At 38.9% G+C, this 27,893-nt stretch overlaps 1 protein-coding gene across 8 annotated transcripts in view; it reads left to right on the top strand.

Moving 5' to 3' along the window:
- The window catches only part of CEP83 (centrosomal protein 83), a 183,263-nt gene that overhangs the window by 76,766 nt on the left and 78,604 nt on the right, over nucleotides 1-27,893 (top strand). For all 8 annotated transcript variants that reach the window (XR_013522025.1, XM_035257301.3, XM_035257302.3 and 5 more), the window contains one exon: nucleotides 19,286-19,537. Coding sequence is in view for 7 of the 8 variants with exons in the window: in XM_035257301.3 (XP_035113192.2) it covers nucleotides 19,286-19,537 (252 nt within the window). In the remaining variant the exon portion in view is untranslated. The remainder of the gene's footprint in view (nucleotides 1-19,285; nucleotides 19,538-27,893) is intronic.

The following is a 27,893-nucleotide window of genomic DNA, read 5'->3' as shown; positions in this document are numbered from 1 at the left end:
ATATGTACATACATGGCAAGGTGGTTTGCTGCCATCATCCCCTCCATCACCTATATCTGGGATTTCTCCCCATAAGCTCAAGTGATCCTCCTGCCTCAGGTCCCCAAGTAGCTAGGACCATGGGCATATACTACCATACCTGGCTAGTAAAAAAGCCCAAAAAACAAAAACCCAAACAAGCAAAAAAACAAAAACTCTTGTAGAGATAGGGTCTTGCTATGTTGCCCAGGGTGATCTTAGACTATTGGCCTCAAACGATCCTCCTGCCTTGGCCTCCCAAAGTGCTGGAATTAGAAGCATAGGCTATTGTGGCCAGCTCTTATTTTCTTCATTTTAAATGAAGAAACTAAGGCACAGGATAAGTGAATTGTTCAAAGTCTCAGAGAATGACAGTAGCCAGGTTGTAGTAGAATTCAGATATACCAAGTCCCAGCCCGCAGCATTTTTTGTTTGTTTTAGTCAGTTCCCTTACTGTTTTTATTTAATGCAATTATATTGGCATATACCATAACATTAAAAAAATGACCATTCTCTCCAGCTTCAGTTGAAGAGGGAGTGGGGGAGGCCATACATAGACTAAGCCCATCTTCAGTGTTGCACTCCTACACTTTGCACAAAGAAGAATTTGTACTCTCCTACCCAGACCCCCAAACCCACAAACTAGTCCACCACTCATATTCCATAGGCCCTATACCTGGGTCTTGACAGATCTTGGACCTTACTTATACAAAGGTGACCAGCAATTTGAAGTTGCCACTCTGATTACAGGCCATCCAGCAACTGCAATTTTGTTAAGTAGCCAGTTGATCTATACTTCATGTGATATAAAAGGTTTTGAGTCTATAATTATGATGAACTTAAAGGAACTGCAAGTAAAAGTTATGGAAAATAGGAATGATAAAGATTTTTTGCCTAAAATGAAGATTTAGTATATTGAGGAGAAAACACTAAAGTTTCATATAGTGATGCTTTATTTTATACTTTCCTTTTAAAATCTAATGATGATATTTATCTAGTAAGGTTTATTTATATTCTCCAGTTTCTTAGTTTGGTTGTTTTTCAAGTAATGAAACCTGCATTTGAAATCTGATGACTTACCTATTTTTCACTAACAAAAGCCTAACTGATATTCATTAACATTTTTAAGGAGTTGGTATAATCATTAATTTTTTTTTTTTTTTGAGATGGAGTCTTGCTTTGCCACAGAGGCTGAAGTGCAGTGGCGTAATCAGGGCTTACTGCAGCCTCCGCCTCCCGGGTTCAAGCTGTTCTCCTGCCTCAGTTTCCCGAGTAGCTGAGATTATAGGTGGGTGTCACCGTGCCTGGCTAATTTTTGTATTTTTAATAGAGATGGGGTTTCACCATATTGGCCAGGCTGGTCTCCAACTCCTGACCTCAAGTGATCCTCCCACTTCAGCCTCCCAAAGTTTAGGGATTACAGGTACAAGCCACCATGCCTGGCCATCATTACTTTTCATATGTGATATTTTATGACAGTCTTAAGAATCTGAAGATAAACTGCTAGCTAGGAAGCCATAATTAGTAGAGGCTGAAAAATTAAGACTGAAGTTTTTTTCATTTTAACTTCCCAGTTGATTATGTAGGAGCAGTATTACTGAGTGGATAATTGTGGATTTACTTTTGTTCTATCACCTTCGTACTTCATTTTATATATACAATAACAGTAAACCTGGTGAGGTGATTGTGGATCATGAAACAGCAAATACAGTTTCAGATATACAAACAACAAATGTAATTTGAAAACTTCGAAGTAGAGATGACTCTTGTCATCTTCCGATTTTACAATTTAAACTGTAAAATGAATTCATGTCATGAAAAAAATTGGATTTTCTTGGGTTAATCAGGATTTACACAGTACTTGTGCATTTTTACTTCTCCTATGAAAGTAGCAATATTCTTTATTGTGTTCTCAGGGGAATACTTTAGGAAGATTTTTAAAGTTTTTCCTGAGAAGGACTGCCGGAATATACATGTCCCTCATGATATTCTAAACTCAAAATAATATATGAAATAATATGTGAAAGAACATACCTCTTATGAACAAATACAGTATTGGCCAGGTGTGGTGCCTCACGTTTGTAATCCCAGCACTTTGGGAGGCTGAGTTGGTAGGATCACTTGAGGCCAGGAGTTCAAGACCAGCTGGGCAACATAGTAAGGCCTCATTTCTACAAAAGAAAAAAAAACATTTTTAATTAGCTGAATGTAGTAGTGTGCAGCTGTAGACCTAGCTTATCTCAGGAGGCTGAGATAAGAGGATCGCTTGATCTCAGGAGTTCCAGGCTGTAGTGAGCTATGATTGTGCCACTGCACTGCAGCCTGTATAGCAGAGTGAGATCCCCATCTCAAAAAAGGAAAAAAAAGAAATAAAATAATCTCGGCTGAGTGTGGAGGCTCACGCCTATAATCCCAGCACTTTGGGAGTCTGAGGTGGGCAGGTCACAAGGTCCAGAGATTGAGACTATCCTGGCTAACATGGTGAAACCCCATCTCTACTAAAAGTACAAAAAATTAGTCCGGCATGGTCGCATGCACCTGTAGTCCCAGCTACTCAGGAGGCTGAGGCAGGACTTGAACCCCAGAGGTGGAAGTTGCAGTGAGCCAAGATTGTGCCACTGCACTGCAGTCTGGGTGACAAAGTGAGACTCTTTCTCAAAAAAAAAAAAAAAAACGATAATGTCATGCTTTTTCATGTGCCTGTAAGAACATACTAAGTCTGGGACTTCCTACAAGTGAAATGCTGAAGATGCATATATAGTCATTATTCAAAAGTGGGACTATTTTCTATTTTGTTTATATTATGTTATTAGGACTCTTTCTGGAAATAGTAATGACAAACAATACAGTGTTGTAGGCACAGGTGATTATAATGATAGACTGAGTGAAAGAACCAATGGTAATTCAGTGGAGACAATATTAAAATCTCAGGAGAGAGGGACAAGGAGCACTACATCATGAAAAACCGTCAGAGTGACAGTACATTAATGACAGACAAGTCACTGAGATTCTGCCATCATGCTTCTCAAATTGGCGGTGCTCTTCCTTGGCTTTATGGGTCAGGTGAGGAGCCAACGTTCATATGATAAAAAGGAGAACTCCCCTGGTTCCTTGAAAATGCAGGGGTTTCTTTCTTACACAGTGCAGGTAGCACAGAACTGCTCAGGTGCTTCTGATTTTTAATGCTTATCCTGATGTATATGTCAGTAGACATCATGAAACCTCTCAAAACACTTCATTTTTGCCTCGGCAGGTTTGGAAGGATCTAGGGTGTTGCTTTAGGCCTAGATGGTTCCTTTATCTAAATATTTCAAGTTCTCTGACCTACCTTCTTCAGACTACTCTGAACCACATCAAAATAGGCAAATGTCCTCCAAATTAAAATGAAATAGCCTCGCAGTTGGAATTCTCGGGGATTGATTTTTGTCAGCCATTTAGAAGAGCTTTGTGAAAATTTATTTTGTGCTAGAATGCAGTTTATAATATCTTAAAAACCAAACTTTTTACATTTGAAATTTAAAAATGTTTTAAATATTCATTTAGTGTTATTTTAGGAACCAACTTTAGTGTGCATCAGTGTTCTTGTCTATAAATCGTGTTAATAGTACCTATCTCATAGAGTTGTGAGGATCTAATATATTAAAATATGTAAAGTGCTTAGACAGTACCTGGCACATAGTGGGTACTCCAGTTTGAGGGCTCTGTCATTACAGTGTCTGATTTCCCCACCACATGGCCCTCCCAGCATTCCGACTACTTGACTTCCAGATTCTCTGTCCTCTGGTTTTTTATATTAGTCACAGTTGGCTTTCTTTTACTATCTCCATGGCCAGAGTAACTCTTGTGGCCTGAGAAAGGTATTTGCTTTATTGTCCCTGTTTTCTTTTCTTCAGTCAAGTAACTCTTGTGGCCTGAGAAAGGTATTAGTTTTATTGTCTCAAATCTCTTTTGTTCAGTCAGAGTAGAATTTTTTTTAAAAGACACCGAGTGTCTCCTCATTTCCTGACAATTCCTGTATCCCATTTCATAATCTTTCTATCACTATGTCTAGGGGCAGGTATATAGTTCTAGAACTGCCTTCTCCCCATGACAGTTTTCCTCTCACTAGAAGAAAAATGGGTAGAAGAAAAGGAGGCAATGACTTCTGAAATTAGATTAAAATATGAACTTTGGGCTGGGCGCGGTGGCTCAAGCCTGTAATCCCAGCACTTTGGGAGGCCGAGGCGTGTGGATCACGAGGTCAACAGATCGAGACCATCTTGGTCAACATGGTGAAACCCCGTCTCTACTAAAATTACAAAAAATTAGCTGGGCACGGTGGTGCGTGCCTGTAATCCCAGTGCTCGGGAGGCTGAGGCAGGAGAATTGCCTGAACCCAGGAGGTGGAGGTTGTGGTGAGCTGTGATCGCGCCATTGCACTCCAGCCTGAGTAACAAGAGCGAAACTCCGTCTCAAAAATAAATAAATAAAATAAAATATGAACTTTAAGTATATAAGTAATTTAAGTGATACTTTCTTTGTGTAAGGAATGATAACATTTTTGTATAAAACATTCCATCATTAATTTAGGAAGAATAAATTATAGTACATAAAAGGAAAAAGAGGAAACTCAGTATAATAGTGATTATTGTTTTCTTAAGGAATATAAAAGTTAATGTAACAATTTAAAAACTAAGATCTGGGAACTTGAAACTTCATGTGCAGAATGTTTACCGTAATGCTGACACATAGTACATGCTCAATTAATGGTATTACTATCATTTATACCTGACAGTTATTATCGTGGTACCAATTGACATAATAAATATGTAGGTACTTTTAAGTAGATACCAGATTTGTAAATCAGAATTTAAAGACGTTGAAGAAATGAAAGAAATAGGGGCAGGAGACACATTTACCTTTAATTTATTGAGAGAAACACTTTATATATAGTTTGTAAATTATTACATATTTATTTTATGGCCCCTCCCTCCCTCCTTCCCTCTTTTTCTGCTTTCCTCCTTTCCTTCTTAACTCCTCTCCTCCTTTCTTCCTGTCTTTCTTGTCTTACTCCATTGTCCAGGCTGGTGTGTAGTGGCATGATCTCGGCTTAATGCAGCCTCTGCCTCCTGGGTTCAAGCGATTCTCCTGCCTCAGCCTCCCAAGTAGGTGTGCATCACCATGCCTGGCTAATTTTTGTATTTTTAGTAGGAGTGGGGTTTCATCATTTTGGCCAGGCTGGTCTTGAACTTCTGACCTCAAGTGATCCACCCACCTCAGCCTCCCAAAGTACTGGGGTTATAGATGTGAGCCACTGCACCCAGCCACATCTTTCAATTCAGCAAAATCATCATACTGTTATAAACAATCTTTTTACATATTTGTTTTCCATTAATAATGTGTAGAATTTAAAAACAAAATGTACTTGTATTCAAAATGTAAAAAATGTGTTTTCATCAAAAACGCAAATTAAGGTCAGTGTAAAAAATAAAATTCAAGTTTTCAAATTATTTTCTTTGTTTTTTTTGACTGTTTATAATACTTTATTCTACTTAAAAAAAAAATAATTTCAAGTTTTATTTTAGATTTAGGGGGTACCTGTCTAGATTTGTTACATGGGCATATTGCATGATGCTGAGGCAGAGCTTTGGCATTATAAAGATTCTGTCACCAAGATACTGAGCATAGTACCTGACAGGAAGTTTTTCAGCTCTTTTTCCCTCATTCTCTCTCTGCTCTCTAGTAGTCCCCAGTTTTATTGTTCCCATCTTTATGTCCATATGAAGCCATTTTTTAGCTCCCACTTATAAGTGAGAACATGTGGTATTGGTATTTGGTTTTCTGTTTCTTTGTTAATTTGCTTTGGATAATAGTCTCCAGCTGTATCTGTGTTGTTGCAAAGGACATGATTTCATTCATTTTTATGGCTGCATAGTATTCCGTTGTGTATATGTACCACATTTTCTTTGTCCAGTTCACCATTGATGGAAACCTAGGTTGATTACATATTTTTGCTATTGTAAATAGTGCTGTGATATATGTATGAGAGCATGTGTCTTTTTTATAGTATGATTTATTCTCCTTTGGGTATATACCCAGTAATGGGATTGCTGGGTCAAATGGTAGTTCTATTTTTAGTTTTTTGAGAAATCTCCACGCGCTTTCAATAGTGGCTGAACTAATTTACATTCCCATCAATAGTGTATAAGTGTTCCCTTTTCTCTGCAGCCTTGCTAGCATCTGTTATTTCTTTTTCCTTTTAGTAATAGCCATTCTGACTGGTGTGAGATGGTATCTTACTATGTTTTTGAATTTGCATTTCTCTGATTGTTAGTGATGTTGAGCATTATTTTCATGTTTGTTGGCTGCTTATATGTCTTATTTTGAGAAGTGTCTGTTTATGTACTTTACGCACTTTTTTCTGGGGTTGTTTTTTCTTTGTTGAGTTATGTAAATTCCTTATAGATTCTTGATATTAGAACTTTGTCATACGCATATTTTGCAGATATTTTTTCCATTCTGTGGATTGTCTGTTTACTCTGTTGATAGTTTCTTTTGCCAAACAAAAGCTCATTAGTTTAATTAGGTCCCAGTTACCAGTTTTTGTCTTTGTTACAATTGCTTTAGAGCAGTGATCTTCAAAGTCCCTGGTGCCGTTTGACACGAGGGACTGGTTTCATGAACCAGGGCTGGGAGAGGAATGGTTTCAGGATGAAATTGTTCCACCTTAGATCATCAGGCATTAGGGTATTAAATTCTCATAAGGAACATGCAAACCAGATCCCTCGCACGTGCAGTTCACAATAGGGTTCATGCTGTGAGAATCTAATGCTGCCACTGATCTGACAGGAGGTAGCGCTCAGGCAGTAGTGATTGCTGCTCACCTCCTGCTGTGTAGCCCGGTTCCTGACAGGCCATGGACTGGTACTGGTCCACAGCTGGGGTTTGGGACCCTTGCTTTAGAGGGTCATAAATTTAGTCATAAATTATTTGCCAAGGCTAATGTCCAAAGCGGTATTTCCTAGTTTATCCTGAGTTGTCTTTTGCATGCGATGAAGAGTAGAGATCCAGTTTCGTTCCTTTGCATATGGGTAGCCAGTTTTCCCAACACCCATTATTAAATAAGGAGTCCTTTCCCCATTGCTTATTTTTGTCAACTATGTCGAGCATCAGATAGTTGTAGAAATGCAGCTTTATTTCTGATTACTGTATTCTGTTCCATTTGGCTATATGTCTGTTTTTGTACCAGTACCTTTATATATACTTTAAAAAATCATCTCAACAATGCAAGGAGTTAGATAATCATCTTCATTTTATAAATGAGAAGATGGAAACACTGAGAGACTGGCTCAAGGTCACATAGCTAATATATGGTCAGGATTCAAATCTAAGTAGTCTGGGGGTTTCTGCTTCTGGCTATGATGGAATAGGGATGGAATTTACTTTAAGGCCATAACTGAAAACTGGGGCAAAATATAGGAAACCATGGTTTTCAGACATTGGAAAATAGGGAGCACAGGGCAGATCCAAGGGAAGAAAAACAAATGATATGAGCTCTATGATTGCCCCATCTTAGGTTCTGGAGAGAGTTTCCAGGCCACAGTGCAGAGAGATAAAACCTAAATTGAGCTTCTTGGTCTTTGAGTTAAGGAGTTGGAGTTCAGAATTTGAGAGGTCAAGGAAATTTAAATTTGAAAAGCAGAGTATTAGAGAGATCCAGAGTTCTGCAGAGGATGACTTTGCAGTATTGATTAGTGCATGTGTGGAGGAAACTGTACAAGGCCAGAGAAAGAAAATGATTTAGGTGGGACAGTCCGTAGACTTCGCACAGGACTGGGCAAAATTTATTTTTCCATTAGACAGAGTGGAAAGACACTCTAATGCATGGTACTGTAAGTAGAAATCTCAGAAGAATTGTGCCTCAGTAGCAGGACCAAATTAGCTATAGACTAAAGGCTATTCTGGTCTGGCAAATAAGAATAAAAGTAAGATTTGAAAAGATTAGACTGTTTCTAAGTACAGTCACGTGTTGCTTAATGACAGGAATATGTTCTGAGAAATGTGTGATTAAGAGATTTTGTCATGTGCAAACATCATAGAATGTACATAATCCACCTAGATGGCACATTATACAACACACCTAGCCTATATGGACAGCCTATTACTCCTAGGCTACAAACCTGTACAGCATGTCACTGTACTGAATACTGTAGGCATTGTAACATAATGATTAGTATTTGTGTACCTAAACATATCTAAACAAAGGAAAAGTTTAAACAGTAAAAATACAGTATTATACTCATGGGACCCCTGTCATATATGTGGACTGTTGTTGATTGAAACTTCGTTATGTGGCTCATGACTGTATCTTAGCTGTGTTCCAGAACAAAGATTCAGAAATAAGGAAAACAAAGAATAACATAAAAATAACATAAAAATAACATAAAATTCACACTGTTTAACATCCAATCAGAAATGACTGGGCAGTCCAGGTGGGTTCATTGGTGAATTCTATCTGACATTTAAGGGAAAATTTATGTTAATTCTCTATAATCTCTTCCAGAAGACAGAATCAGAGGAAATGTCTCCTAACTCATTCTACAAGGCCAGCATTATCCTAATACCAAAACCAGACAAAGGCATCTTCACCTGGGTAATAATAAGGGCTCCCATCCTCTGCCATGGTGTCACTAGAGACAGTGTGGGGAGCTTGGGCTTCCATTGTCAACTGGCAGTAATGAGGTAGCCTGCTCTCATCCTGCTTGGGTCATATCAGAGGAGTCCTAGCACAGGGTCAGGACTTTAATCATTACTCAACTGTGTGTTGCCAATGGAGGCCACATCTGGCCCTGTGGTGTCAATGGAGGTAACATGAGGAGCAATAGTAAATTATTCCTACGCTTCCCATCCAGGGAGATGTCAATTGAGGCCTAAAGGGGAGCCACGACAGGGGTGGCCCTGTTCATCATGGGTATTGTGAAGAGTGCTCTCACTTTTGGGTATACACAGAAGTAGGGTGGAGAATCTGGACTACTACCTCCTCCTGGCAGTAATGAAGCAGCAACACCACCCATCCCCTACCATGCAATATCACAAAAAGCCAGCTAACAGAAACTTTGTATAAGATCTGGGGTCTCATAGCTTAATTTTCCAAATGTCTAAATTTTAATTGAAAATCACTTATCACACCAAGAACTTGGAAGATCTGAAACTGATTGTAAAGCACATCAATTGTGGCCAACACAGAGGTGCAGAGGTGTTAGAATTATTTGGCAAACATTTTAAAGCAGCCGTGGTAAGAATGATTCAATGAGCGATTACAAGCATGGTTGAAACAAATTGAAAAAATCAAATTAGCAAAGAAATAGAGAATAAAGAGCATAACATTGGAAATTTTAAAACTGAGAAATAGAGTAACTAAATAAGAAAGGCTGAGTTGCAAGGCTCAACTGCAGAATGGAAGGGATAGAGGAAAAAATTAGTGAACTTAAAGGTAGAACATTAGAAATTACCCAATCTGAACAGACTAGAGAAAATAGATTTAAAAAGCAAATAAACAGAGATCCCCAGTGTCCTGTGGGACTATTACAAAAGACAAAAGATTTCTGTCCTTGAAAGGAGAAAGAGGGCAAGATGAAAAGATAATGGAAGAAATAATGACTGAAAACTTTCTAAGTTTGGTAAAGGCACAAACATGTAGCTTCAAGAAGCTGAACACATTCACACCAAGAGAAACCATAGTCAAGTTTTTAAAAAACTGTAGGAGAAAAGAACATCTTGAAAGCAGCCCAACAAATTATATCTTATTCATTGGGAAAAACAATTAGAAAACTAGCTCATTTTTCATCAGAAGCCAGAAGGAAGTGGCACATTATCAAGTGCTGAATGGTAAGTGTTGAAAAAAAAAAAACACATGCTTTGAATGGAGAGACCTTCCAAACAGGCTTTGTGTGAGCAACATGGCTGTTTATTCACCCAGGTGCAGGTGGGCTAAGTCCAAAAAGGGCATGAGCAAAGGGCAGTGGGATAAGAGTTGGTTTTACAGGTTGGGTAGTTTTTTTTGCGGAGGGGGGGTGGCAGGGGCGCAGAGGTGTTGCAGAGTAAGTTCAGTTACAGTGGTGGGGGTTGGGGCAAGGAGTATACAAGTTCAGTTAAGATGGCAGGGTTGGGTGAGAGGTATTTACATTATCATAAGAACAGATAAGATGGCAGGGTTGGGTGAGGGGCTTGTGGGAAGCTCTATTGGGCAATCAGGGACAATGTCCAATGCAGGCAGGGGGTGGAAGACTTCAGCCAAGGCAAGCAGGACTTCAGACTTTCAGGCTTCAGGCTTGCATATGGAGACCTGACATACCTGTGTTTTTATATATAGAGAGAAAGAATTAGAGAAGAGGGGGTGGTAACAGGTTTTAGGGGGTGAGTGAAGTTTCTCAGGGCTTCTTCCAGCGAGATTGGGGGTGGAGTGGAAACCTAAAAATGGGAAAGAATTTAGACTGCTGGGAGATTTTGGGGAAAGGGGTAATATTGTGCAGTTGTAGAAGGAGTATTTGTCGTATTGACTGATTGGTTATTGCTTATATACAGTTTTGTAGGAATTGAGAGATTAATTGGAAAAACACAGGGTTTCAATAAGGAGAAAGTATTAGAGGAGGTTAACTGTGTGGAGGGAGAGCTTTTGTTTTTATGGTGTATGAGGAAGCATGTGGTATCTGGAAGCAATCACTTACTTTTGTTAACAAGATTGGGTTTGAGCAGAGAATGGGAGCCAGGTTAAGAGTGAAATATTAGCTGTAATTGCCTGGAGGAAAAGTGTAAACTGGCAACTTAAACAAAAGCAGGGCATGTGAAAGTAAATGAGTACAGTGAATTTGAGCAGTTAGAAAATAATGGAAACAGACTTTTTGAGGTGTGATTTAAGGAGTAGGGGTGAGTGCATAAAGGTGGAGAAGCCAAGGGGCTGGAAGTGTGTAAGGTGTAAAGAGAAAACTTTGGAGGTTGTGAGAGCTAGAGGGTAAATGGGGCATAGCCTGTGATTTTGAGGGATTTGAAGAGTATTAGGGTGGCATCTGCTGCTGCGTGTTTTCATGAGGGTCACCTCAGTACTGTTAGGTTAAGTTGTTTGGATAAAAAGGCTACAGGCCATGGGCCTGGATCCTGTGTGAGAATCCTGACTGCACAGCCCTGGATTTTAGCAGTATATAATGAAAAAGTGTTGAGACAGGTTGGGGAGAGCTAGGGAGGAAGCAGTTTTTAGAGCTGTTTTTTTAAGGAACAAAAGGAGGAGTGAGGAAAGGATTTAGGATTAATAGTGTGGGTAAGTTTTCTTTAATGAGTTTATACAATGCTTAGTTAGACTAGCAAAACCTTGGATTCAGAGGTGAAAGTAGCAACCACACCCAGGAAGGAGAGAAGCTGTTGTTTGGTGGATGCTATTAGGGTTTGGGAAATTAACTGGATATGGTTAGCAGGGAGAGTGTGTGTATGCTGGTGAAAGTTTATAACAAACGGGGAAGAAATTTGGGCTTTGGAAGGGGATACACAATACCCCTTTGAGTATAGATGCTAACGAAGCAGGAGGGTGAATTAAAAGGCCATGTTGCAATAGACAGGTGATAACAGGATTTACTTTTGAAGCCTGTTGTGGGATGGGGTACTGGGGCTGGGCAGGGTAAGGGTGGTTAGGTTTTAAGGGGATGATGAGGGGTGAGTGACTTGTAGCAATGGATGGGAAAGCAGTGTTTTACACCCTAGGGTTGCTTGGGGAGCATAATGGGAGCTGTTGAGGGAGGTATAGGTTTGGGGAGGAGGGTGGCAATGAGGTGTGGCTGTAGCCGAGGAATAGTTAAGGAGGCAGACAATTTTGCTAGGATATTTTGGCCTAACGGGAACTGGACAAGTGGGAGTGATTAGGTGAGAATATGGAAAGGAGTGCTGGCTTAATTGACATCAGATTTAGGGAGTTTTGAGAGGCCTGGAGGCCTTGCCATTAATTCTCACAACAGTTATCTAGACAAAGGAGACAGGTTCTTGAAAAGAAGGCAGCATGGAGTGGGCGGCCTCTGTGTTTATTAAGAAGGGGATGGACTTAGCCTCCACTGTAAGAGTTACCCGAAGTTTGGCATCTGTGATGGTCCAGGGGTCTTGAGATGCTAGGGCAGAGTTAGTGTTCAGCCGCCAAGCTGAAGATTGGAGCTTCAGGAGCTCTGGGAGCAGCGACGTGAGTCAGACAATTGACTTTCTGTGGGAGCTCCTGCACAGACGGGGCCAGGCTTATGAGAAATCCTGGGTGTGGGCATTTCTTGACCCAGTGGCCAGGTTTCCGACACTTGAAGCAAGGTCCAGGAGGGGCGGCTGGATGTGCTGCAGTTTGGGTGCTTTGAAGTCTTTGTGAGCCACTGGGGTTTGTTTTATGGAAGAGGCAAGCATCTGAAGTTTTTTGATGTGCTGCCGCTAGGCAAATTTTTCCCTGTTATTGAACACCTTGTAGGTGAGGTTGCTTAATTCCTGTTGTGGGGTTTGAGGATTAGATTTTAATTTTTGTACCTTTTTATAATGTTGTGGTTGATTGGGTGATAAAATGCATATTAAGTGTTTTTTAGGGGTGAGAGTAAAAGTAAGGATGACATTTAAGTCACTCCAGGTGAGATTATAGGACTGGGTTAAGTATTGGAGGATTTGATGAAAAGGAGCTTAACCTGTGGCCAATTTAGAAAGGTTGGATAAAGGGAAAGGAATGTGTACCCTAACTTTGCCTTTGGCTCCAGCCACTCTAGAAGTGGGGATTGTTGGGCAGGGGCAGAGGAAGTAGCTGTGGGACTAAACTGTAAGCTGGGAGTAGAGATTAGGGAGGGATTGGTGTGTAAAAAAATGCCTGGACATAGGGAATTTCAGACCATTTGCCCTTGTTGTGACAAAAATTGTCTAAATTTTGTAAAATAGATCGAAAGTGCCATTTTTTGGCCAATTGGAGCTGTTGTATAACTTGCATTGTGGCCATGGAGTGTTACAGAAGATGAGATGTTTGCATTTTAGGTTAGGAGACAGTTGAAGAGGATTGAGGTTTTTTAGAACACAGGCCAGTGGAAAGGAGGGAGGGATAGAGGACGGATGATTGCATATGGTTCTGGAAAGGCATCAGAGACAAGGAAGTGGGCATGCAACCCAGCAGCTCAGAAGGTATCTCTGGTTGAGCCTGGGTTGAACCTCGTCATTGGTGGGTGGTCAAAGAAAGTGTCCTCTATGTTGACCTGCCACCAATATTGGCCATGAGGCTGGTGGGCGAGTGACTAGGGTGAACGTCTTCAGGATAGTCAAACCCTTGGGAAACCGGGTGTCCGGATCCATGACGTACATAGGATTTTCCGGTCATCAACCTCACGGAAGAACCTGGTTTACTTGATTTTCCTTGTCTTTGCAGTGGAAAAAGGACAAAAACCAAAAGGGGCAGGAAGTGGAAAGGAAAAGACAAAAGGATGGGAAAGCAGAAAAGAAAGACTGCTTGCCAAAATAGCTGGTGGTGTGCATCTGTGGGCTGGTCTGATGACCCCAGGTCAGTAGGTAGATCTCTTCATGGAGGGAGCACAAGAACAGAGACGGGGGGTTTGGTCTCCCGTAGGAGTTCCCCCGTCCCAGGTTTCCAGCACCGAATGTTGAAAAAAAAAACGCGCTTTGAATAAAGAGACCTTCCAAACAGGCTTTGTGTGAGCATCATGGCTGTTTATTCACCCAGGTGCAGGTGGGCTAAGTCCGAAAAGGGCATTAGCAAAGGGCAGTGGGATAGGAGTTGGTTTTACAGGCTTGGGCAGTGTTTTGGGGGGCAGAGGTGTTGCAGAGTAAGTTCAGTTACAGTGGTGGGGGGTTAGGGGCAAGGAGTATAGAAGTTCAGTTAATATGGCAGGCTTGGGTGAGAGGTATTAACATTATCATAAGAACAGTTAAGATGGCAGGGTTGAGTGAGAGGTATTTACATTATCATAAGAACAGATAAGATGGCAGGGTTGAGTGAGGGGCTTGTGGGAAGCTCTATTGGGCAATCAGGGACAATGTCCAACGCAGGCAGTGGGTGGGAGACTTAAGCCAAGGCAAGCAGGACTTCAGACTTTCAGGCTTCAGGCTTGCATATGGAGACCTGACAATAAGGACTATCAACTCATAATTCTATATCCAGCAAAAATAACCTTCTGGAATGTAGTGGAAATCAAGACATTCTCAAATGAAGGAAAACAAAGAGAACTTTGTGCCAGTAGACCTATCCAAAAGAGAAGTTTGTCTAAACAGGAAGAAAACAGTAAAAAGAAGGAATCTCAAAATATTAGGAAGGATAAAGATACATGGTAAACAAAACTGTGGGTATATGTAATAGACTTCTCTTGGCCTCATGAATTTGCTAAATTTTGTTTGGTGGTTAAAGTAAAAATTTTAACTCTGATGTGGTTCTGAATGGATAGAGGAAATATTTTAGGTAATTATAAATGAGCAAGGGCAAAGGGATATAAAAGGAGGTAAAGTTTCTCACATCACTCAAACTTGTAACAAAATAAATTTAGTAGACCATGATAAGTTACATAAATATAACTAGAACAACCACTAAGAAAGCTATGAAGGGGATACATTCAAAACATATAGATAAAATGGAATCCTAAAATGTTTAATTAACCAACAGGAAGGCAAGAAAAAGAAAACAGAAAAACTAAAAACAGAGAAGATGCAGAACAAAAGTGATTTAACATGTTAATAATCATAATAAATATAAATGGCCTGAATACATGAATTAAAAACCAGATTTACAGTGTAGATTTTAAAAATGACCTAACATAATGACGGTCCCCAGCTTACAATGGTTGAACTTGGATGATTTTTCAACTTAATGGTGGGTTATTGGGATGTAACTCCGTTGTAAGTCAAGGTGCTCCTTATGACTTAATGTGGTCATGGTTTTACTGTATGCATGTCACTTTTTACCATTGTAAAGTTGAAAAATTGTAACTTGAACCATTATAAGTCAGGGTCTATATGCTGTGTTGCCAGTATAAAGTGCATTTTTCACTTATCATGAGTTAATTGTAATGTAATTGCATCATAAGTCAAGAACTGTATGGTCTGTAAGAAACTTCAGGTATAACAGTATAGGATATAAAAAGATATGGAATCATTAATTAAAAATAGGAGTGGCAGTATTAATATCAGGTAGAACAGACTTCAGGGCAAAGGAAAGAGCAAAGAAAAATACCAGATTTATATATAGAAAGATTTTATAATGATAAAAGAGGTCAACCCAGCAAGAAGACACAGGAATGCTAAATATATGTACACTAGAGGTGCAGAATGTGTGAAACAGAAATTGATAGAAAAGGAGAAATAGACAAATCTATCATTATAGTTGGTGACTTCATACCCCTCTCTCAACACTTGTTAGAACAATAAAAAAATCAGCAAGGATAAATAACCCAATAACACAATCAACCAACAGAACCTAATTAACATTTATAAAACATGCCACCCAAGGAGAACACCCAGACATATTCTTTTGAAGTATTCATTGAATATATGTAAGTGCTTACTGAATGTATACAAGATAGACAATATCTTTGGCTATAAAGTAAATCTCAACAAACTTTTACAACTTGAAAGCGTAACGGGTGAGTTCTCTGACCACAGTAGAATCAAACTAGAAATTAATAACAGAAAATAACAGGGAAATCTTTAAAATTTATGGGTCAAGGTGGAAATTTCGATGAAAGCATTTTAATGAGATGAGATTTCAAAAAATACATCGGATGAAAATGAATATCAAAAATTTTATTCATTTTAATTTATTTCAAAAAATACATCGGATGAAAATGAATATCAAAAATTTTAGGACATGGCTAAAGCAGTGCCAAGAAAAATTTATAGCAAATGCATGCATTAGAAGTGAGGAAACAAGTCAGTAATGTAAGCTCATACCTCCACCTTAAGAAGCTAGAAAAATAGTATCAGAATAAAAGTAAAGCAAGCAGAAGGAGGGAAATAATAAACATAGCAGAAATTGAAAACAAAAATAATAGAGAAAATCAGTGAAACAAAGAACTGGTTTTTTGAAAAGATAATAAAGTTGGCCAACTTCTAACAAGACTGACAAAAAAAGATGGAACATACAAATTTTACTTATCTCAGGAATGAAATAAAAAGTATCACTCATGGTGACCTTGCAGACATTAGAAAGGAAGTAAAATAATCCTTCGAACAACTCTACCCTGATGAATTTGACAATGCAGATGAAATGGATCAATTTCTTAAAAGGCACAAACTACCACAGCTTATTTAATGTGAAATCGGCAGTTTCTATACACCTGTAACTGTTAAGGAAATTGAATTCGTAATTTTAAAATTCCCAAAATGAATACTTAACTAGAGAATTTTACCAGGTGTTTAAAGAAGAATTAATACCAATTCTACATAATGTCTTCCCAAAAAATGGAAGAGGAATGTTACCAATAGGGGAAGCTTGGTTAAGGATACCCAGGATCCCTCTGTATTAATCGTTATAAGAATTCCTTCTGAACCTACCATTATCTGAAAAAGTTGAATTTTAAAACCAAGTAACTGAAGAAAGAAATCTTATACAGAGGAACAAAGAGTGACAACAGATTTATTTTTAGAAGTAATACCGCCTGAAGACAGTAGAGCAATATCTTTACTGAAAGAAAAAATAAACCTAGGTAGTTGGATTCTCTTACCCATAACCCTAAGCTGTATTGTAAAGGTAACAAAAACAAAGATGGAGTAATTAGGTAACACTACCTTTCCCTATTTTGTGCCGTGGAGAATTGAAATGCTGTTATTTTTTGAAAAGGAAATCATCACTATTCCTAGTTCCTAATCGGTTTCTGTTTAGTTTCCTTTACTTCAACAACTTTTTACAAAGTAAAATTAGTTAACACATTGTCTTATCTGTCAAGTAAGTTTGTATTTTAGAGGTAACTGCAATACAGGAAGATTTAGATAAAGTTCATAAAAGCGAAATGTAAACAAAGCCCTTTGGAAATTTAGAGAAAAGATCAAGCACACAAGAAATTGAGGACATCAGGGAAGATGACATGTGAGTCTGATTGAGAATGGTGGAAAAGGAAAGAGCTGAGGCTGTATCCAAGATCTGTGTCAAATGTCTGGGACACGAGTGGTGTTATGGCAGTGACTGAATGTGATAAGCTCCGCATCAGCAGAGGTTTTGTGTTTATTTGCTTATCTGCCGGATTGTATGCTTACTACCTAAAACAGTATTGGGGAGTTAGTAAGTACTCAGTAAGTATTTGTTTCCTGAGTAAGTAAATAAATAGCAAAATTAGAAGGCAGTTTTGGCTAGAATGATTTGATAGGTCTGCTTTAGGAGTTATAAACAAGGAATCTAATTCTTAGCTATCAGCTAGCTGTCATCCAGTCTCACAGCTTCAACTATCACTTTAGCTATCACACAGATGCCTCTGAAAACATGTGGGAAAAAAAACAATAATAAAGGAAATATGCAAGTCAAGAACATTAGCTGTGTGAGCCCATGTGTAAAATGGGGACTACAAGAGAAATTATTGTTAATATTGATTTTACATGCAGAGCACTTAGCTCAGTATTTGATCCATAGTAAGTACTCAGTGAAGGGCCCCATTGTTTGAACCTGAGTTATACATTGACTACTGACCTAGATGAGCCATCATACTTCTAATATAGCACATTAAAACCATATTTAAGTTACCTTATGTAAAAGCTAAACAGTATCTTAAAGATCAACTAGCCCAAGTTCTTCATTTAAACTGAGGACAGAATGAAATACGATTTGTACATCACAAGGCTAGTTGAAGGAAAAAAAAAATACAGTGGATAAAAAGGTAATCAGCGACCAAACTAGGAGGTAATAGTCATTTATAAAGCATGGGAAGAAAAATAGGAGAGAAACACTAATTAGTTGAGCTTTTCAGGACTTAACTCTAAATGCTACAGCTTCCTTCAAGGATAAATTTTATTCTCTGGAAAATATATTTGTCTGCTGAATAGCTCTACCTATATTTCTAATTGGCGATTTAAATTCAGCATGTCCAAAGCCAAATTGGAATCACTATGTGTTAAAATTTAAAAAGTTGTTAGAGTGTATCTAATTCAGTTTCTCATTTTACAGATGTGGCTAACAGATCCTGCACTGGGCTGGAGGTCTTACACTTTTTAGATTCATTGATAGTGCTGTGATCAAAAAGTTGTTTCTTGGACCACTTTTGCCTAGGTTGCAGAGCATTTCTTTAGGTTTTTTTGAGAGGGGCTTACAGTGAGCCTTTCAGAAAGTTCATCCTGGCTACAAACAACCCCTGGTCTTGTTTTGAGCAATGGTTTTCAGCTTCTTTTTAAAAAACAAAAACCTAGCTGAATCTTTTTCTTAAGTTGAATCATATGAAGAAACCCCCAAAAAGAGACTAAAAATAAAAGCCTCTGAATTTGGTGGTGGTGGTGGTAAGGGATAGATAGTTGGGGAGATCAGGAAAGGGTAAGAATGAGTTCTACCCTGATTGCTTGCCCCTGGTCCCCAGAGATGAGGAGCATCTGAAATGCTTCAGAGGTTAGGAAACAGTTTGAAACCCACTGATTTGGAGGCCTACAAAGTCCAGCAGTGATAGTTGGCATAAATGACAAGACCATTGGTGTCTCTGCTCTACAAGTTCACCAGTGACTTTAACTGGAGTAATGATTTTTCAATTCTTGAACCTAAGAACTAAGAACTAGGCCATCATTACAATTAGTACTTTAATAAACTCTCAGCTGTCATTTAAAAACTCTCATCAATCACATTTGCTTTTATGTATACAGACAGGCAGTTTTTGTGTGAAATAAATTGCCCTGACATAGATAATTTTATTAGTATAGACATAGCTCAAGAATTAGTCATGTGAGGAGAAAGTTTAGCCGTAGTCAGAGTTTTGGTCTTGCATGAAACCCTATAATGTTTTCATGAATTTTAAAATACTTGATGTATTTTTAATAATTATTTTTATAGTATTCTAATTTTAAATTTTAGCCAGCAACTGATTAAGTCCTGTGCTAGACACCACGTGAAGATACGGCGAAAACAGGACACAGTCCTTGCCTTTACATTTGAGTCATACCAAGAACAGAAAGAAGGCAATAGTTAAAAATTTTTCCTTTGTACCTTGTTTTAGCACCTGAGCTTAGATTTTGTGCAATTTTTCATTTTACTGACTTGTAAAACATGTTCATAACTGAAAATTTAATAATTTAACCTTGTATCTTTCTTTCAAATTATTATTAGATTGCAAGACTGGAGGAAGATAAAGAAGAACTACGTAACCAGCTGCTTAATGGTGATCTCACAAGAGACAGCAAACGAGTGGAGCAACTTACTCGAGAAAAAGTCTATTTGCATCAAAAATTAAAAGGCTTAGAGGCTGAAGTAGCAGAATTAAGGGCTGAAAAGGAGAATTCTGGCGCTCAGGTAGAAAATGTCCAAAGAATACAGGTGCGGCAGTTGGCTGAGATGCAGACTACAGTCAGGTCCCTGGAGGTAAGATTCTAATTAATTCCCAGTAGAGTATGGCATACTTTTTAAAAGTGCAATTGACAAGCCTCTGATTTTTAGAGCATAAATGTATGCTTTTCAAGCTAATGCTGACACATTTGTGTAATCCCAAGAGTATTTATTTTCATAAAGAAGAAAGCTATTGATTCATAAGCAATACATATGCTACCACATTTACAAAGGGATATTTATTATTTCAGAGTCAAATCACATATCTGAAATGACATAACTTGTATAATGCCACATAGTAGAATATGCAAAATAAAAGTATATGTATTTGGTTTCTGAGGCTAAAGTCATCTCAAATCAGAAAGAATAATTTCTTCCAAGATAGCACATTCCTTACACTGGGATTTGAGATCTTAAAATCATAAATCCTGTTTGAACAGAAATACCATATTGATATATCTTATGACAGCTTCTTGCCAGAGTAGTGAAATTCAACTTTAAAAATATACATGCCTTTACAGAATTATTTCCCTGGGTCCATTAGAGAAAGATAAGTGTTGGCAGACCAGACTGGTACTCCTAGAGGTGTAGCCTTTTGATAATTCTTGGGTTCCATTTTATTCAGATACACTTATTCTTCTTGTTCTTAGTGCGTAACTTGTAGCAAACATACCTGTTTGTTTTGATGTATTTTGTGCAGTTCAAACTGTTTGTTTTTCCCTTTGGGATAGTTGTGAAATGATTTGGGTTGAGGGGACATTAGCAGGCATTTAATTTGTAGTTATAATCAATATTCAAGTCCAAGTTGTTGATTTTTTTCCCCCTGCTAGTGGTACAAGAGGAGTACATTGGTATGTTTTGAAGAGTATAAACTACTTTAAAATTTTTTTACATGATGTTTCTGTCAGTGTTTACTGTTTTTCTGAATTAAAGATGTCGGTATCATTGGATCTTAAACATGAAGCAGTTCAGAGTGAGATTGTTTATGTTGCTATGCTTCTATCCTTAATGTATTCTACACAGTGACAGAATGAGTGAGATGATTGCAGTTGAATATGTTATACAGTTCTGATGTGAAACTTACTATTGAGGTCCTTTAGAGTGAATATTTTCAGGGCAAGTTGAATGATGACAGACGATTTATTTGTGACATTTTCAGAAGAGCCTATATTTAATTTTATTATTTGTCAGATGAAATGAAAATGAGCATTTCTTTCTTCTTTAACTTTCTTGGCCATAATTGTGCCCAGAGAGTATTATTTCATATATGAAGAGAATAGTTTTTTCTTCTAATTATTTATCGAATATAGTTCTTATCATATTTAAGATAAATGTTCCCAAACTTAAGGTGGTTTGACTTAAGATTTTTTGAGTATATGATGGTGTGAAAGCCATATCTGTATTTATGTACTTTGAATTTTGATCTTTTCCTGGCTTATTTTGGTGGTATGATACTCTCAATGCTAGGCAGCTACACTGAGCCACAGTTCCTTCCCAGTCAGTCGTGTGATCTTGAGGGTAAATAACCTCTTTACAGAGTACTGTGTCGCCAGATGATTTTTCCCAACTGTAGGCTAATGCACATGTTTTGAGGATGCTTAAGGTAGGCTCATCTAAGTTACTGTGTTCAGTAGGTTAGGTTGTATTAATTGTATTTTGGAATTAGATATTTTCAATCTGTGTTGGGTTTATCAGGGTATAACCCCATCATAAGTTGACGAGCATCTATATATGGGAAATGAGATGTTATAAAACTGAAGCTTATCCTTTAAATGCTAAAATGTTTTCAATTTAATTATGTTGAGGGTGGTGTGGTGGCTCACGCCTGTAATCCAAGCACTCTGGGAGGTTGAGGTGGATGGATCACCTGAGCTCTGCAGTTTGAGATGAGCCTGGACAATGTGGTGAAACCCTGTCTCTACAAAAAATACAAAAATTAGCCAGGTGCCATGGTGTGTGCCTGAAGTCCCAGCTACTTGGGAGGCTGAGGAAGGAGAATTGCATGAGCCCAAGAGGCAGAGGTTGCAGTAAGCCAAGATTGTGCCATTGTACTCTAGCCTGGAAGACAGGGTGAGACCATGCCCCCCCCAAAAAAAAGGACTTCTGGGCAAGATGGCCAAATAGGATTAGCTCTGGTGTGTAGCTCCCAGTGAGATAGACACAGAAGGCGGGTGATTTCTGCATTTCCAACTGAGGTACCTGGTTCACCTCATTGGGACTGGCTGGACAGTGGGTACAGCCCACAAAGGGTGAGCTAAAGTGGGGTGGAGTGTTGCCTCACCCAGGAAGTGCAAGAGGTTGAGGGATTCAACTCCCCTAGCCAAGGGAAACCCTGAGAGACTGTACTGGGTGGATCGGTACATTCTGGCTCAGATACTGCACTTTCTCCACAGTCTTCCTAACCACAGACCAGGAGATTCCCTCTGGTGCATACGCAACTGGGGGCCTGGGATTCAAGCACAAAACTGGGCGGCCGTTTGGATAAACAGTGAGCTAGCAGCAGGAGAGTGTTTTGTTCATACCCCAGCAGCACTTGGAATGCCAGCAAGACAGAACCATTTACTACCCTGGAAAGGGGGCTGAAGCCAGTAAGCCAAGTGGTCTGGCTTGGCAGGTCCCACCCCCACGGAACCCAGCTAGCTAAATTATACTGGCTTGAAACTGTCACTGCCAGCACAACAGTCTAAGGTCAACCTGAATCACTGGAGCTTGGTGAGGGAAGGGATATCCATCATTGCCTAGGCTTGAGTAGGCATTTTTTTCTCACAGTGTAAACAAAGCTGTTGGGAAGTTTGGACTGGGCAGAGCTTACCTCAGCTCAGCAAGGCTTCTGAGGCCAAACTCCCTCTTTAAAATCCTCCTCTGGACAGGGCATCTCTGAAAAAAAGGCAGCAGCCCTAGTCAGGGACTTACTGATAGAATGTCCATCTCCCTGGGTCAAAGTACCAAGGGAAAGGGGTGGCTGTGGGCATAGCTTCAGCAGACTTAAACATCCCTGCCTGACAGCTCTGAAGGGAGCAGCAGATCTCCCAGCATAGTGTTCGAGCTCTGAAAAGGGACAGACTGCCTCCTCAAGTGGGTCCTTGACCCTGGTGCCTCCTGATTGGGAAAAGCCTCCCAGCAGGGGTCAGTCTCATACAGGAGAGCTCCGGTTGGCATCTGGCAGGTGCCCCTCTGGGTTGAAGTTTCTAGAGGAAGGAACAGGCAGCAGTCTTTGCTGTTCTGCAGCCTCCACTGGTGATACCCAGGCAAAAAGGATCTGGAGTGCACCTCCAGAAAACTCCCCTAGACCTGCAGCAGAGGAGCCAGACCATTAGAAGGAAAGCTAACAAACAGAAAGGAATAGTCAACAAGAAGGATATCCACCCAGATACCCCATCCAAAGGTCATCAACATCCAAAACTGTAGGTAGATTACTCTAGGAAGATGGCGGGGGGGGGGGGGAGCACAAAGACACTGAAAATTCCAGAACCCAGAATGCTGCTGCTTCTCTAAAGGATCACAACTCCTTGCCAGCAAGGGAACAAAACTGGACCAAGAATGAGTTTGACAAATTGACACAAGTAGGTTTCAGAAGGTGGGTAATAACTAACTCCTCTGAGCTGAAGGAACGTGTTGTAACCCAATACAAGGAAACTAAAATCCTTGAAAAAAGGTTAAATTGCTAAATACAATAACCAATTTAGAGAAGACATAAATGACTTGATGGAGCTGAAAAACACAGCATGAGAACTTCATGAAACATACACAAGAATCAATAGCTGAATCAATCAAGCAGAAGAAGGATATCAGAGATTGAAGATCACCTCAATGAAATAAAATGAGAAGGCAAGATTAGAGAATAAAGAGTGAAAAGAAACGAACAAAGCCACCAAGAAATATGGGACAATGTGAAAAGACCAAACCTGTGTTTGATTGGTATACCTGAAAGTGATGGGGAGAATAGAACCAAGTTGGAAAACTCCCCTCAGTTCTCCCCTAGGAGAACTTCCCTAACCTAGCAAAGCAGGCCAACATTCAAATTCAGGAAATACAGAGAACACCACAAAGATACTCCTTGAGAAGGACAATCCCAAGACACATAATAGTCAGATTCACCAAGGTTGAAACGAAGGAATAAATGTTAAGGACAGCCAGAGAGAAAGGTCAGGTCACCCACAAAGGGAAGCCCATCAGACTAACAGTGGAGATCTAGGCAGAAACACTGCAAGCCAGAAGATAGTGGGGACCAATATTCAACATTCTTAAAGAAAATTCTTTTCAACCCAGAATTTTATATCCAGCAAAACTAAGCTTCATAAGTGAAGGAGAAATAAAATCCTTTACAGACAATCAAATGCTGAGAGATTTTGTCACCACCAGGCTAGCCTTACAATAGCTCCTGAAGGAAGCACTAAACATGGAAAGGAATAATCGCTACCAGCCACTGCAAAAGCATACCAAATTGTAAATACCATCGACGCTATAAAGAAACTGCATCAACTAACAGGCAAAATAATCAACTAGCTTAATAATGACAGGATCAAATTCACACATAACAATATTAACCTTAAATGTAAATGGACTAATGCCCCAATTAAAAGACACAGACTGGCAAATTGAATAAAGAGACAAGATCCATTGGTGTTCTGTATTCAGGAGACTCATGTCATGTGCAAAGACACACTTAAGCTCAAAATAAAGGGATGGAGGAATATTTACCAAGAAAATGGAAAGCAAAAAACAACAACAACAAAAAAAAAAAACCCCAGAAAACCAGGAGTTGCTATCTTACTCTCTGATAAAACACTTTAAACCAACGAAGATCAAAAGGCACAAAGAAGGGCATTACATAATGGTAAAGGGATCAATGCAACATGAAGCACTAACTGTCCTAAATATGCATGCACCCAATACAAGAGCACCCATATTTATAAAGCAAGTTCTTAGGAACCTGCAAAGTGATGTAGACTCCCAAACAATAATAGTTGGAGACTCTAACACCCCACTGTCAATATTAGACAGATCAACGAGAGAGAAAATCAACAAGGATACCAGGACTTGAACTCAGCACTGAACCAAGTGGACCTAATAGACATCTACAGAAGTCTCCACCCCAAATCAACAGAGTACACATTCTTCTCAGTGCCACAGCACACTTACTGTAAAACTGACTGCATAATTGGAAGTAAAGCATTCCTCAGCAAATGCCAAAAAATGGAAATCATAACAGTCTCTAAGACCACAGTGCAATCAAAGTAGAACTCAGGTTTAAAAAAACTCACTCAAAACCGCACAACTGCATGGTAACTGAAAAACCTGCTCCTGAATGACTACTGGGTAAATAATGAAATGCAGGCAGAAATAAAGATGTTCTTTGAAACCATTGAGAACAAAGACACAATGTACCAGAATCTCTGGGATACATTTAAAGCAGTGTTTAGAGGGAAATTTATAGCAGTAAATGCCCACAAGAAAAAGCAGGAAAGATCTAAAATTGACACCCTAACATCACAATTAAAAGAGCTAAAAAAGCAAGAGCAGACAAACTCAAAAGCCTAGCAGAAGCCAAGAAATAACTAAGATCAGAGCAGAACTGAAGGAGATAGAAGACACGAATAATCCTTCAAAAAAAAAAATCAGTGAACCCAAGAGCTGTTTTTCTCAATAGATCAACAAAATAGACTGCTAGCCAGACTAATAAGAAAAGAGAGAAGTATCAAATGGATGCAATGAAAAATGATAAAGGGGATATCACCAGTGATCCCACAGAACTATAAACTACCATGACAGAATACTATACATACCTCTATACAAATAAACTAGAAAATCTAGAAGAAATGAGATAGAAACCAATGACAAAAAACACATGATTATCTCAATAGATGAAGAAAAGGCCTTCATAAAGTTCAACACCTTTTCATGCTAAAAACTCTTAATAGACTAGGTATTGATGGAATGATCTCAAAATAATGAGAGCTATTTATGACAAACCCACAGCCAATATCATACTGAATGGACAAAAGCTGGAAGCATTCCCTTTGAAAACTGGCACAAGACAAGGATGCCCTCTCTCACCACTCCTATTCAACATAGTATTGGAATTTCTGGCCAAGACAGTCAGTCAAGAGAAAGAAATAACATGTATTCAGTTAGGAAGAGAGGAAGTCAAATTGTCTTTGTTTGCAGAAGACATTATTGTATATTTAGAAAACCCCATTGTCTCAGCCCCAAATCTCCTTAAGCTGACAAGCAACTTCAGCAAAGTCTCAGGATACAAAATCAATGTGTAAAAATCACAAGCATTCCTATACACTAATAACAGATTGCAGAAGATTCTGTACAGCGAACTCCCATTCACAGTTGCTACTAAGAGAATCAAATACCTAGGAATCCAGCTTACAAGAGATGTGAAGGACCTCTTCAAGGAGAACTAGAAACCACTGCTCAAGAAAATAAGAGAGGACAGAAACAGATGGAAAAGCATTCCATGCTCATGGGTTAGGAAGAATCAATATTGTGAAAATGGCTGTACTGCCCAAAGCAATTTGTAGATTCAATGCTGTCCCCATCAAGCTACCACTGACTTTCTAAAAACTTCTTTAAATTTCATATGGAACCAAAAAGAGCCTGCATAGCCAAGACAATCCTAAGCAAAAAGAACAAAGTTGGAGGGATCATGCTACCTGACTTCAAACTACACTACAATGCTACAGTAACCAAAACAGCATGGTACTGGTACCAAAACATATTTAGACCAGTGGAACAGAACAGAGGCCTCAGTAATAATGCCACACATCTACAACCATATGATCTTTGACAAACCTGACAAAAAGCAATGGGGAAAGGATTCCCTAATTAATAAATGGTGTTAGGAAAACTGGCTAGCCGTATGCAGAAAACTGAAACTGGATCCATTCCTTACATCTTAAACAAAAGTTAACTCAAGATTTATTAAACACTTAAACATAAGGCCTGGAACCATAAAAACCCTAGAAGAAAACCTAGGCAATGCCATTCAGGACATAGGCATGGGCAAAGACTTCAGGACTAAAACACCAAAAACATTGGCAACAAAAGCCAGAATTGACAATTGGGTTCTAATTAAACTAAAGAGCTTCTGCACAGCAAAAGAAACTATCATCAGAGTGAGCAGGCAGCCTACAGAATGGGAGAAAATTTTTGCAATCTGTCCATCTGACAAAGGACTAATATCCAGAATCTACAAAGAACTTAAATTTACAAGAAAAAAACAACCCCATCAAACAGTGGACAAAGGAGATGAACATACACTTCTTAAAAGAAGACATTTATGCAGCCAACAAACATATGAAAAAAAAAAAAGATCATCATCATTGGTCATTAGAGAAATGCAAATCAAAACTGCAATAAGATATCATCTCATGCCAGTTAGAATGGTGATCATTAAAAAGTCAGGAAACAACAGATGCTGGAGAGGATGTGGAAAAATAGGCATATTTTTACACTGTTGGTGGAAATGTAAATTAGTTCAACCATTGTGAAAGACTGTGGCAATTCCTCAAGGAACTAGAATCAAAAATAGCATTTGACCCAGCAATCCCATTGCTGGGTATATATCCAAAGGATTGTAAGTCATTCTGTAAAGACACATGCACACATATGTTTATTGCATCACTTCACAATACCAGAGACTTGGGACCAACCCAAATACCCATCAAAGGTAGACTGGATAAAGAAAATGTGGCACATATACACCATGGAATACTATGCAGCCATAAAAAGGGATGAGTCCATGTCCTTTGCAGGGGCATGAATAAAGCTGGAAACCATCATTCTCAGCAGACTAACAGAAGAACAGAAAACCAAACACTGCATCTTCTCACTCATAACAATGAGGATACATGGACACAAGGAGGGGAACATCACACACCAGGGCCTGTTGGGGGTGGGGATTGAGGGGAGGGACAGTATTAGGAGAAATGCTTGATGTAGATGATGGGTTGATGGAGTGGTGCAGCAAACCACTATGGCACGTATGTAACAATGTAACCTGCACGTTCTGCAGATGTACACCAGAGCTTAAAGTATAATAATGTGTGTGTGTGTGTAAAATGTTTAGTAGACATGTTTTTTATAAAAGCTTTTAGTTCCCCTCCCCTCATGAAAGAATACTATTAATACTACCAACCAGAAACTTTTTTGACAATTTACAGACTTCCTTAAGAATCTTAATTATGTCATGATCTCAGGAGCCTCTTTGCTTATACTTAAGAAGTCTCCAGATAAGCTGAGGATTTTGAAGTCCTATCTTTCCCTGATTCTTTTAAAATATCATTGATTTTAGATATTTAATTTTTATTTCTTACTATCAATGAGATCTCTCTTCTGCTTTCTAATATGCTTCTGTTGTAGACTGGAAACTTCCAAAAAT

The sequence above is a fragment of the Callithrix jacchus genome, chromosome 9 (assembly GCF_049354715.1).
Source record: "Callithrix jacchus isolate 240 chromosome 9, calJac240_pri, whole genome shotgun sequence".
NCBI lineage: Eukaryota > Metazoa > Chordata > Mammalia > Primates > Cebidae > Callithrix > Callithrix jacchus.
Note: the sequence above shows the minus strand (reverse complement) of the source record. Positions and strands in the feature narration are given on the sequence as shown.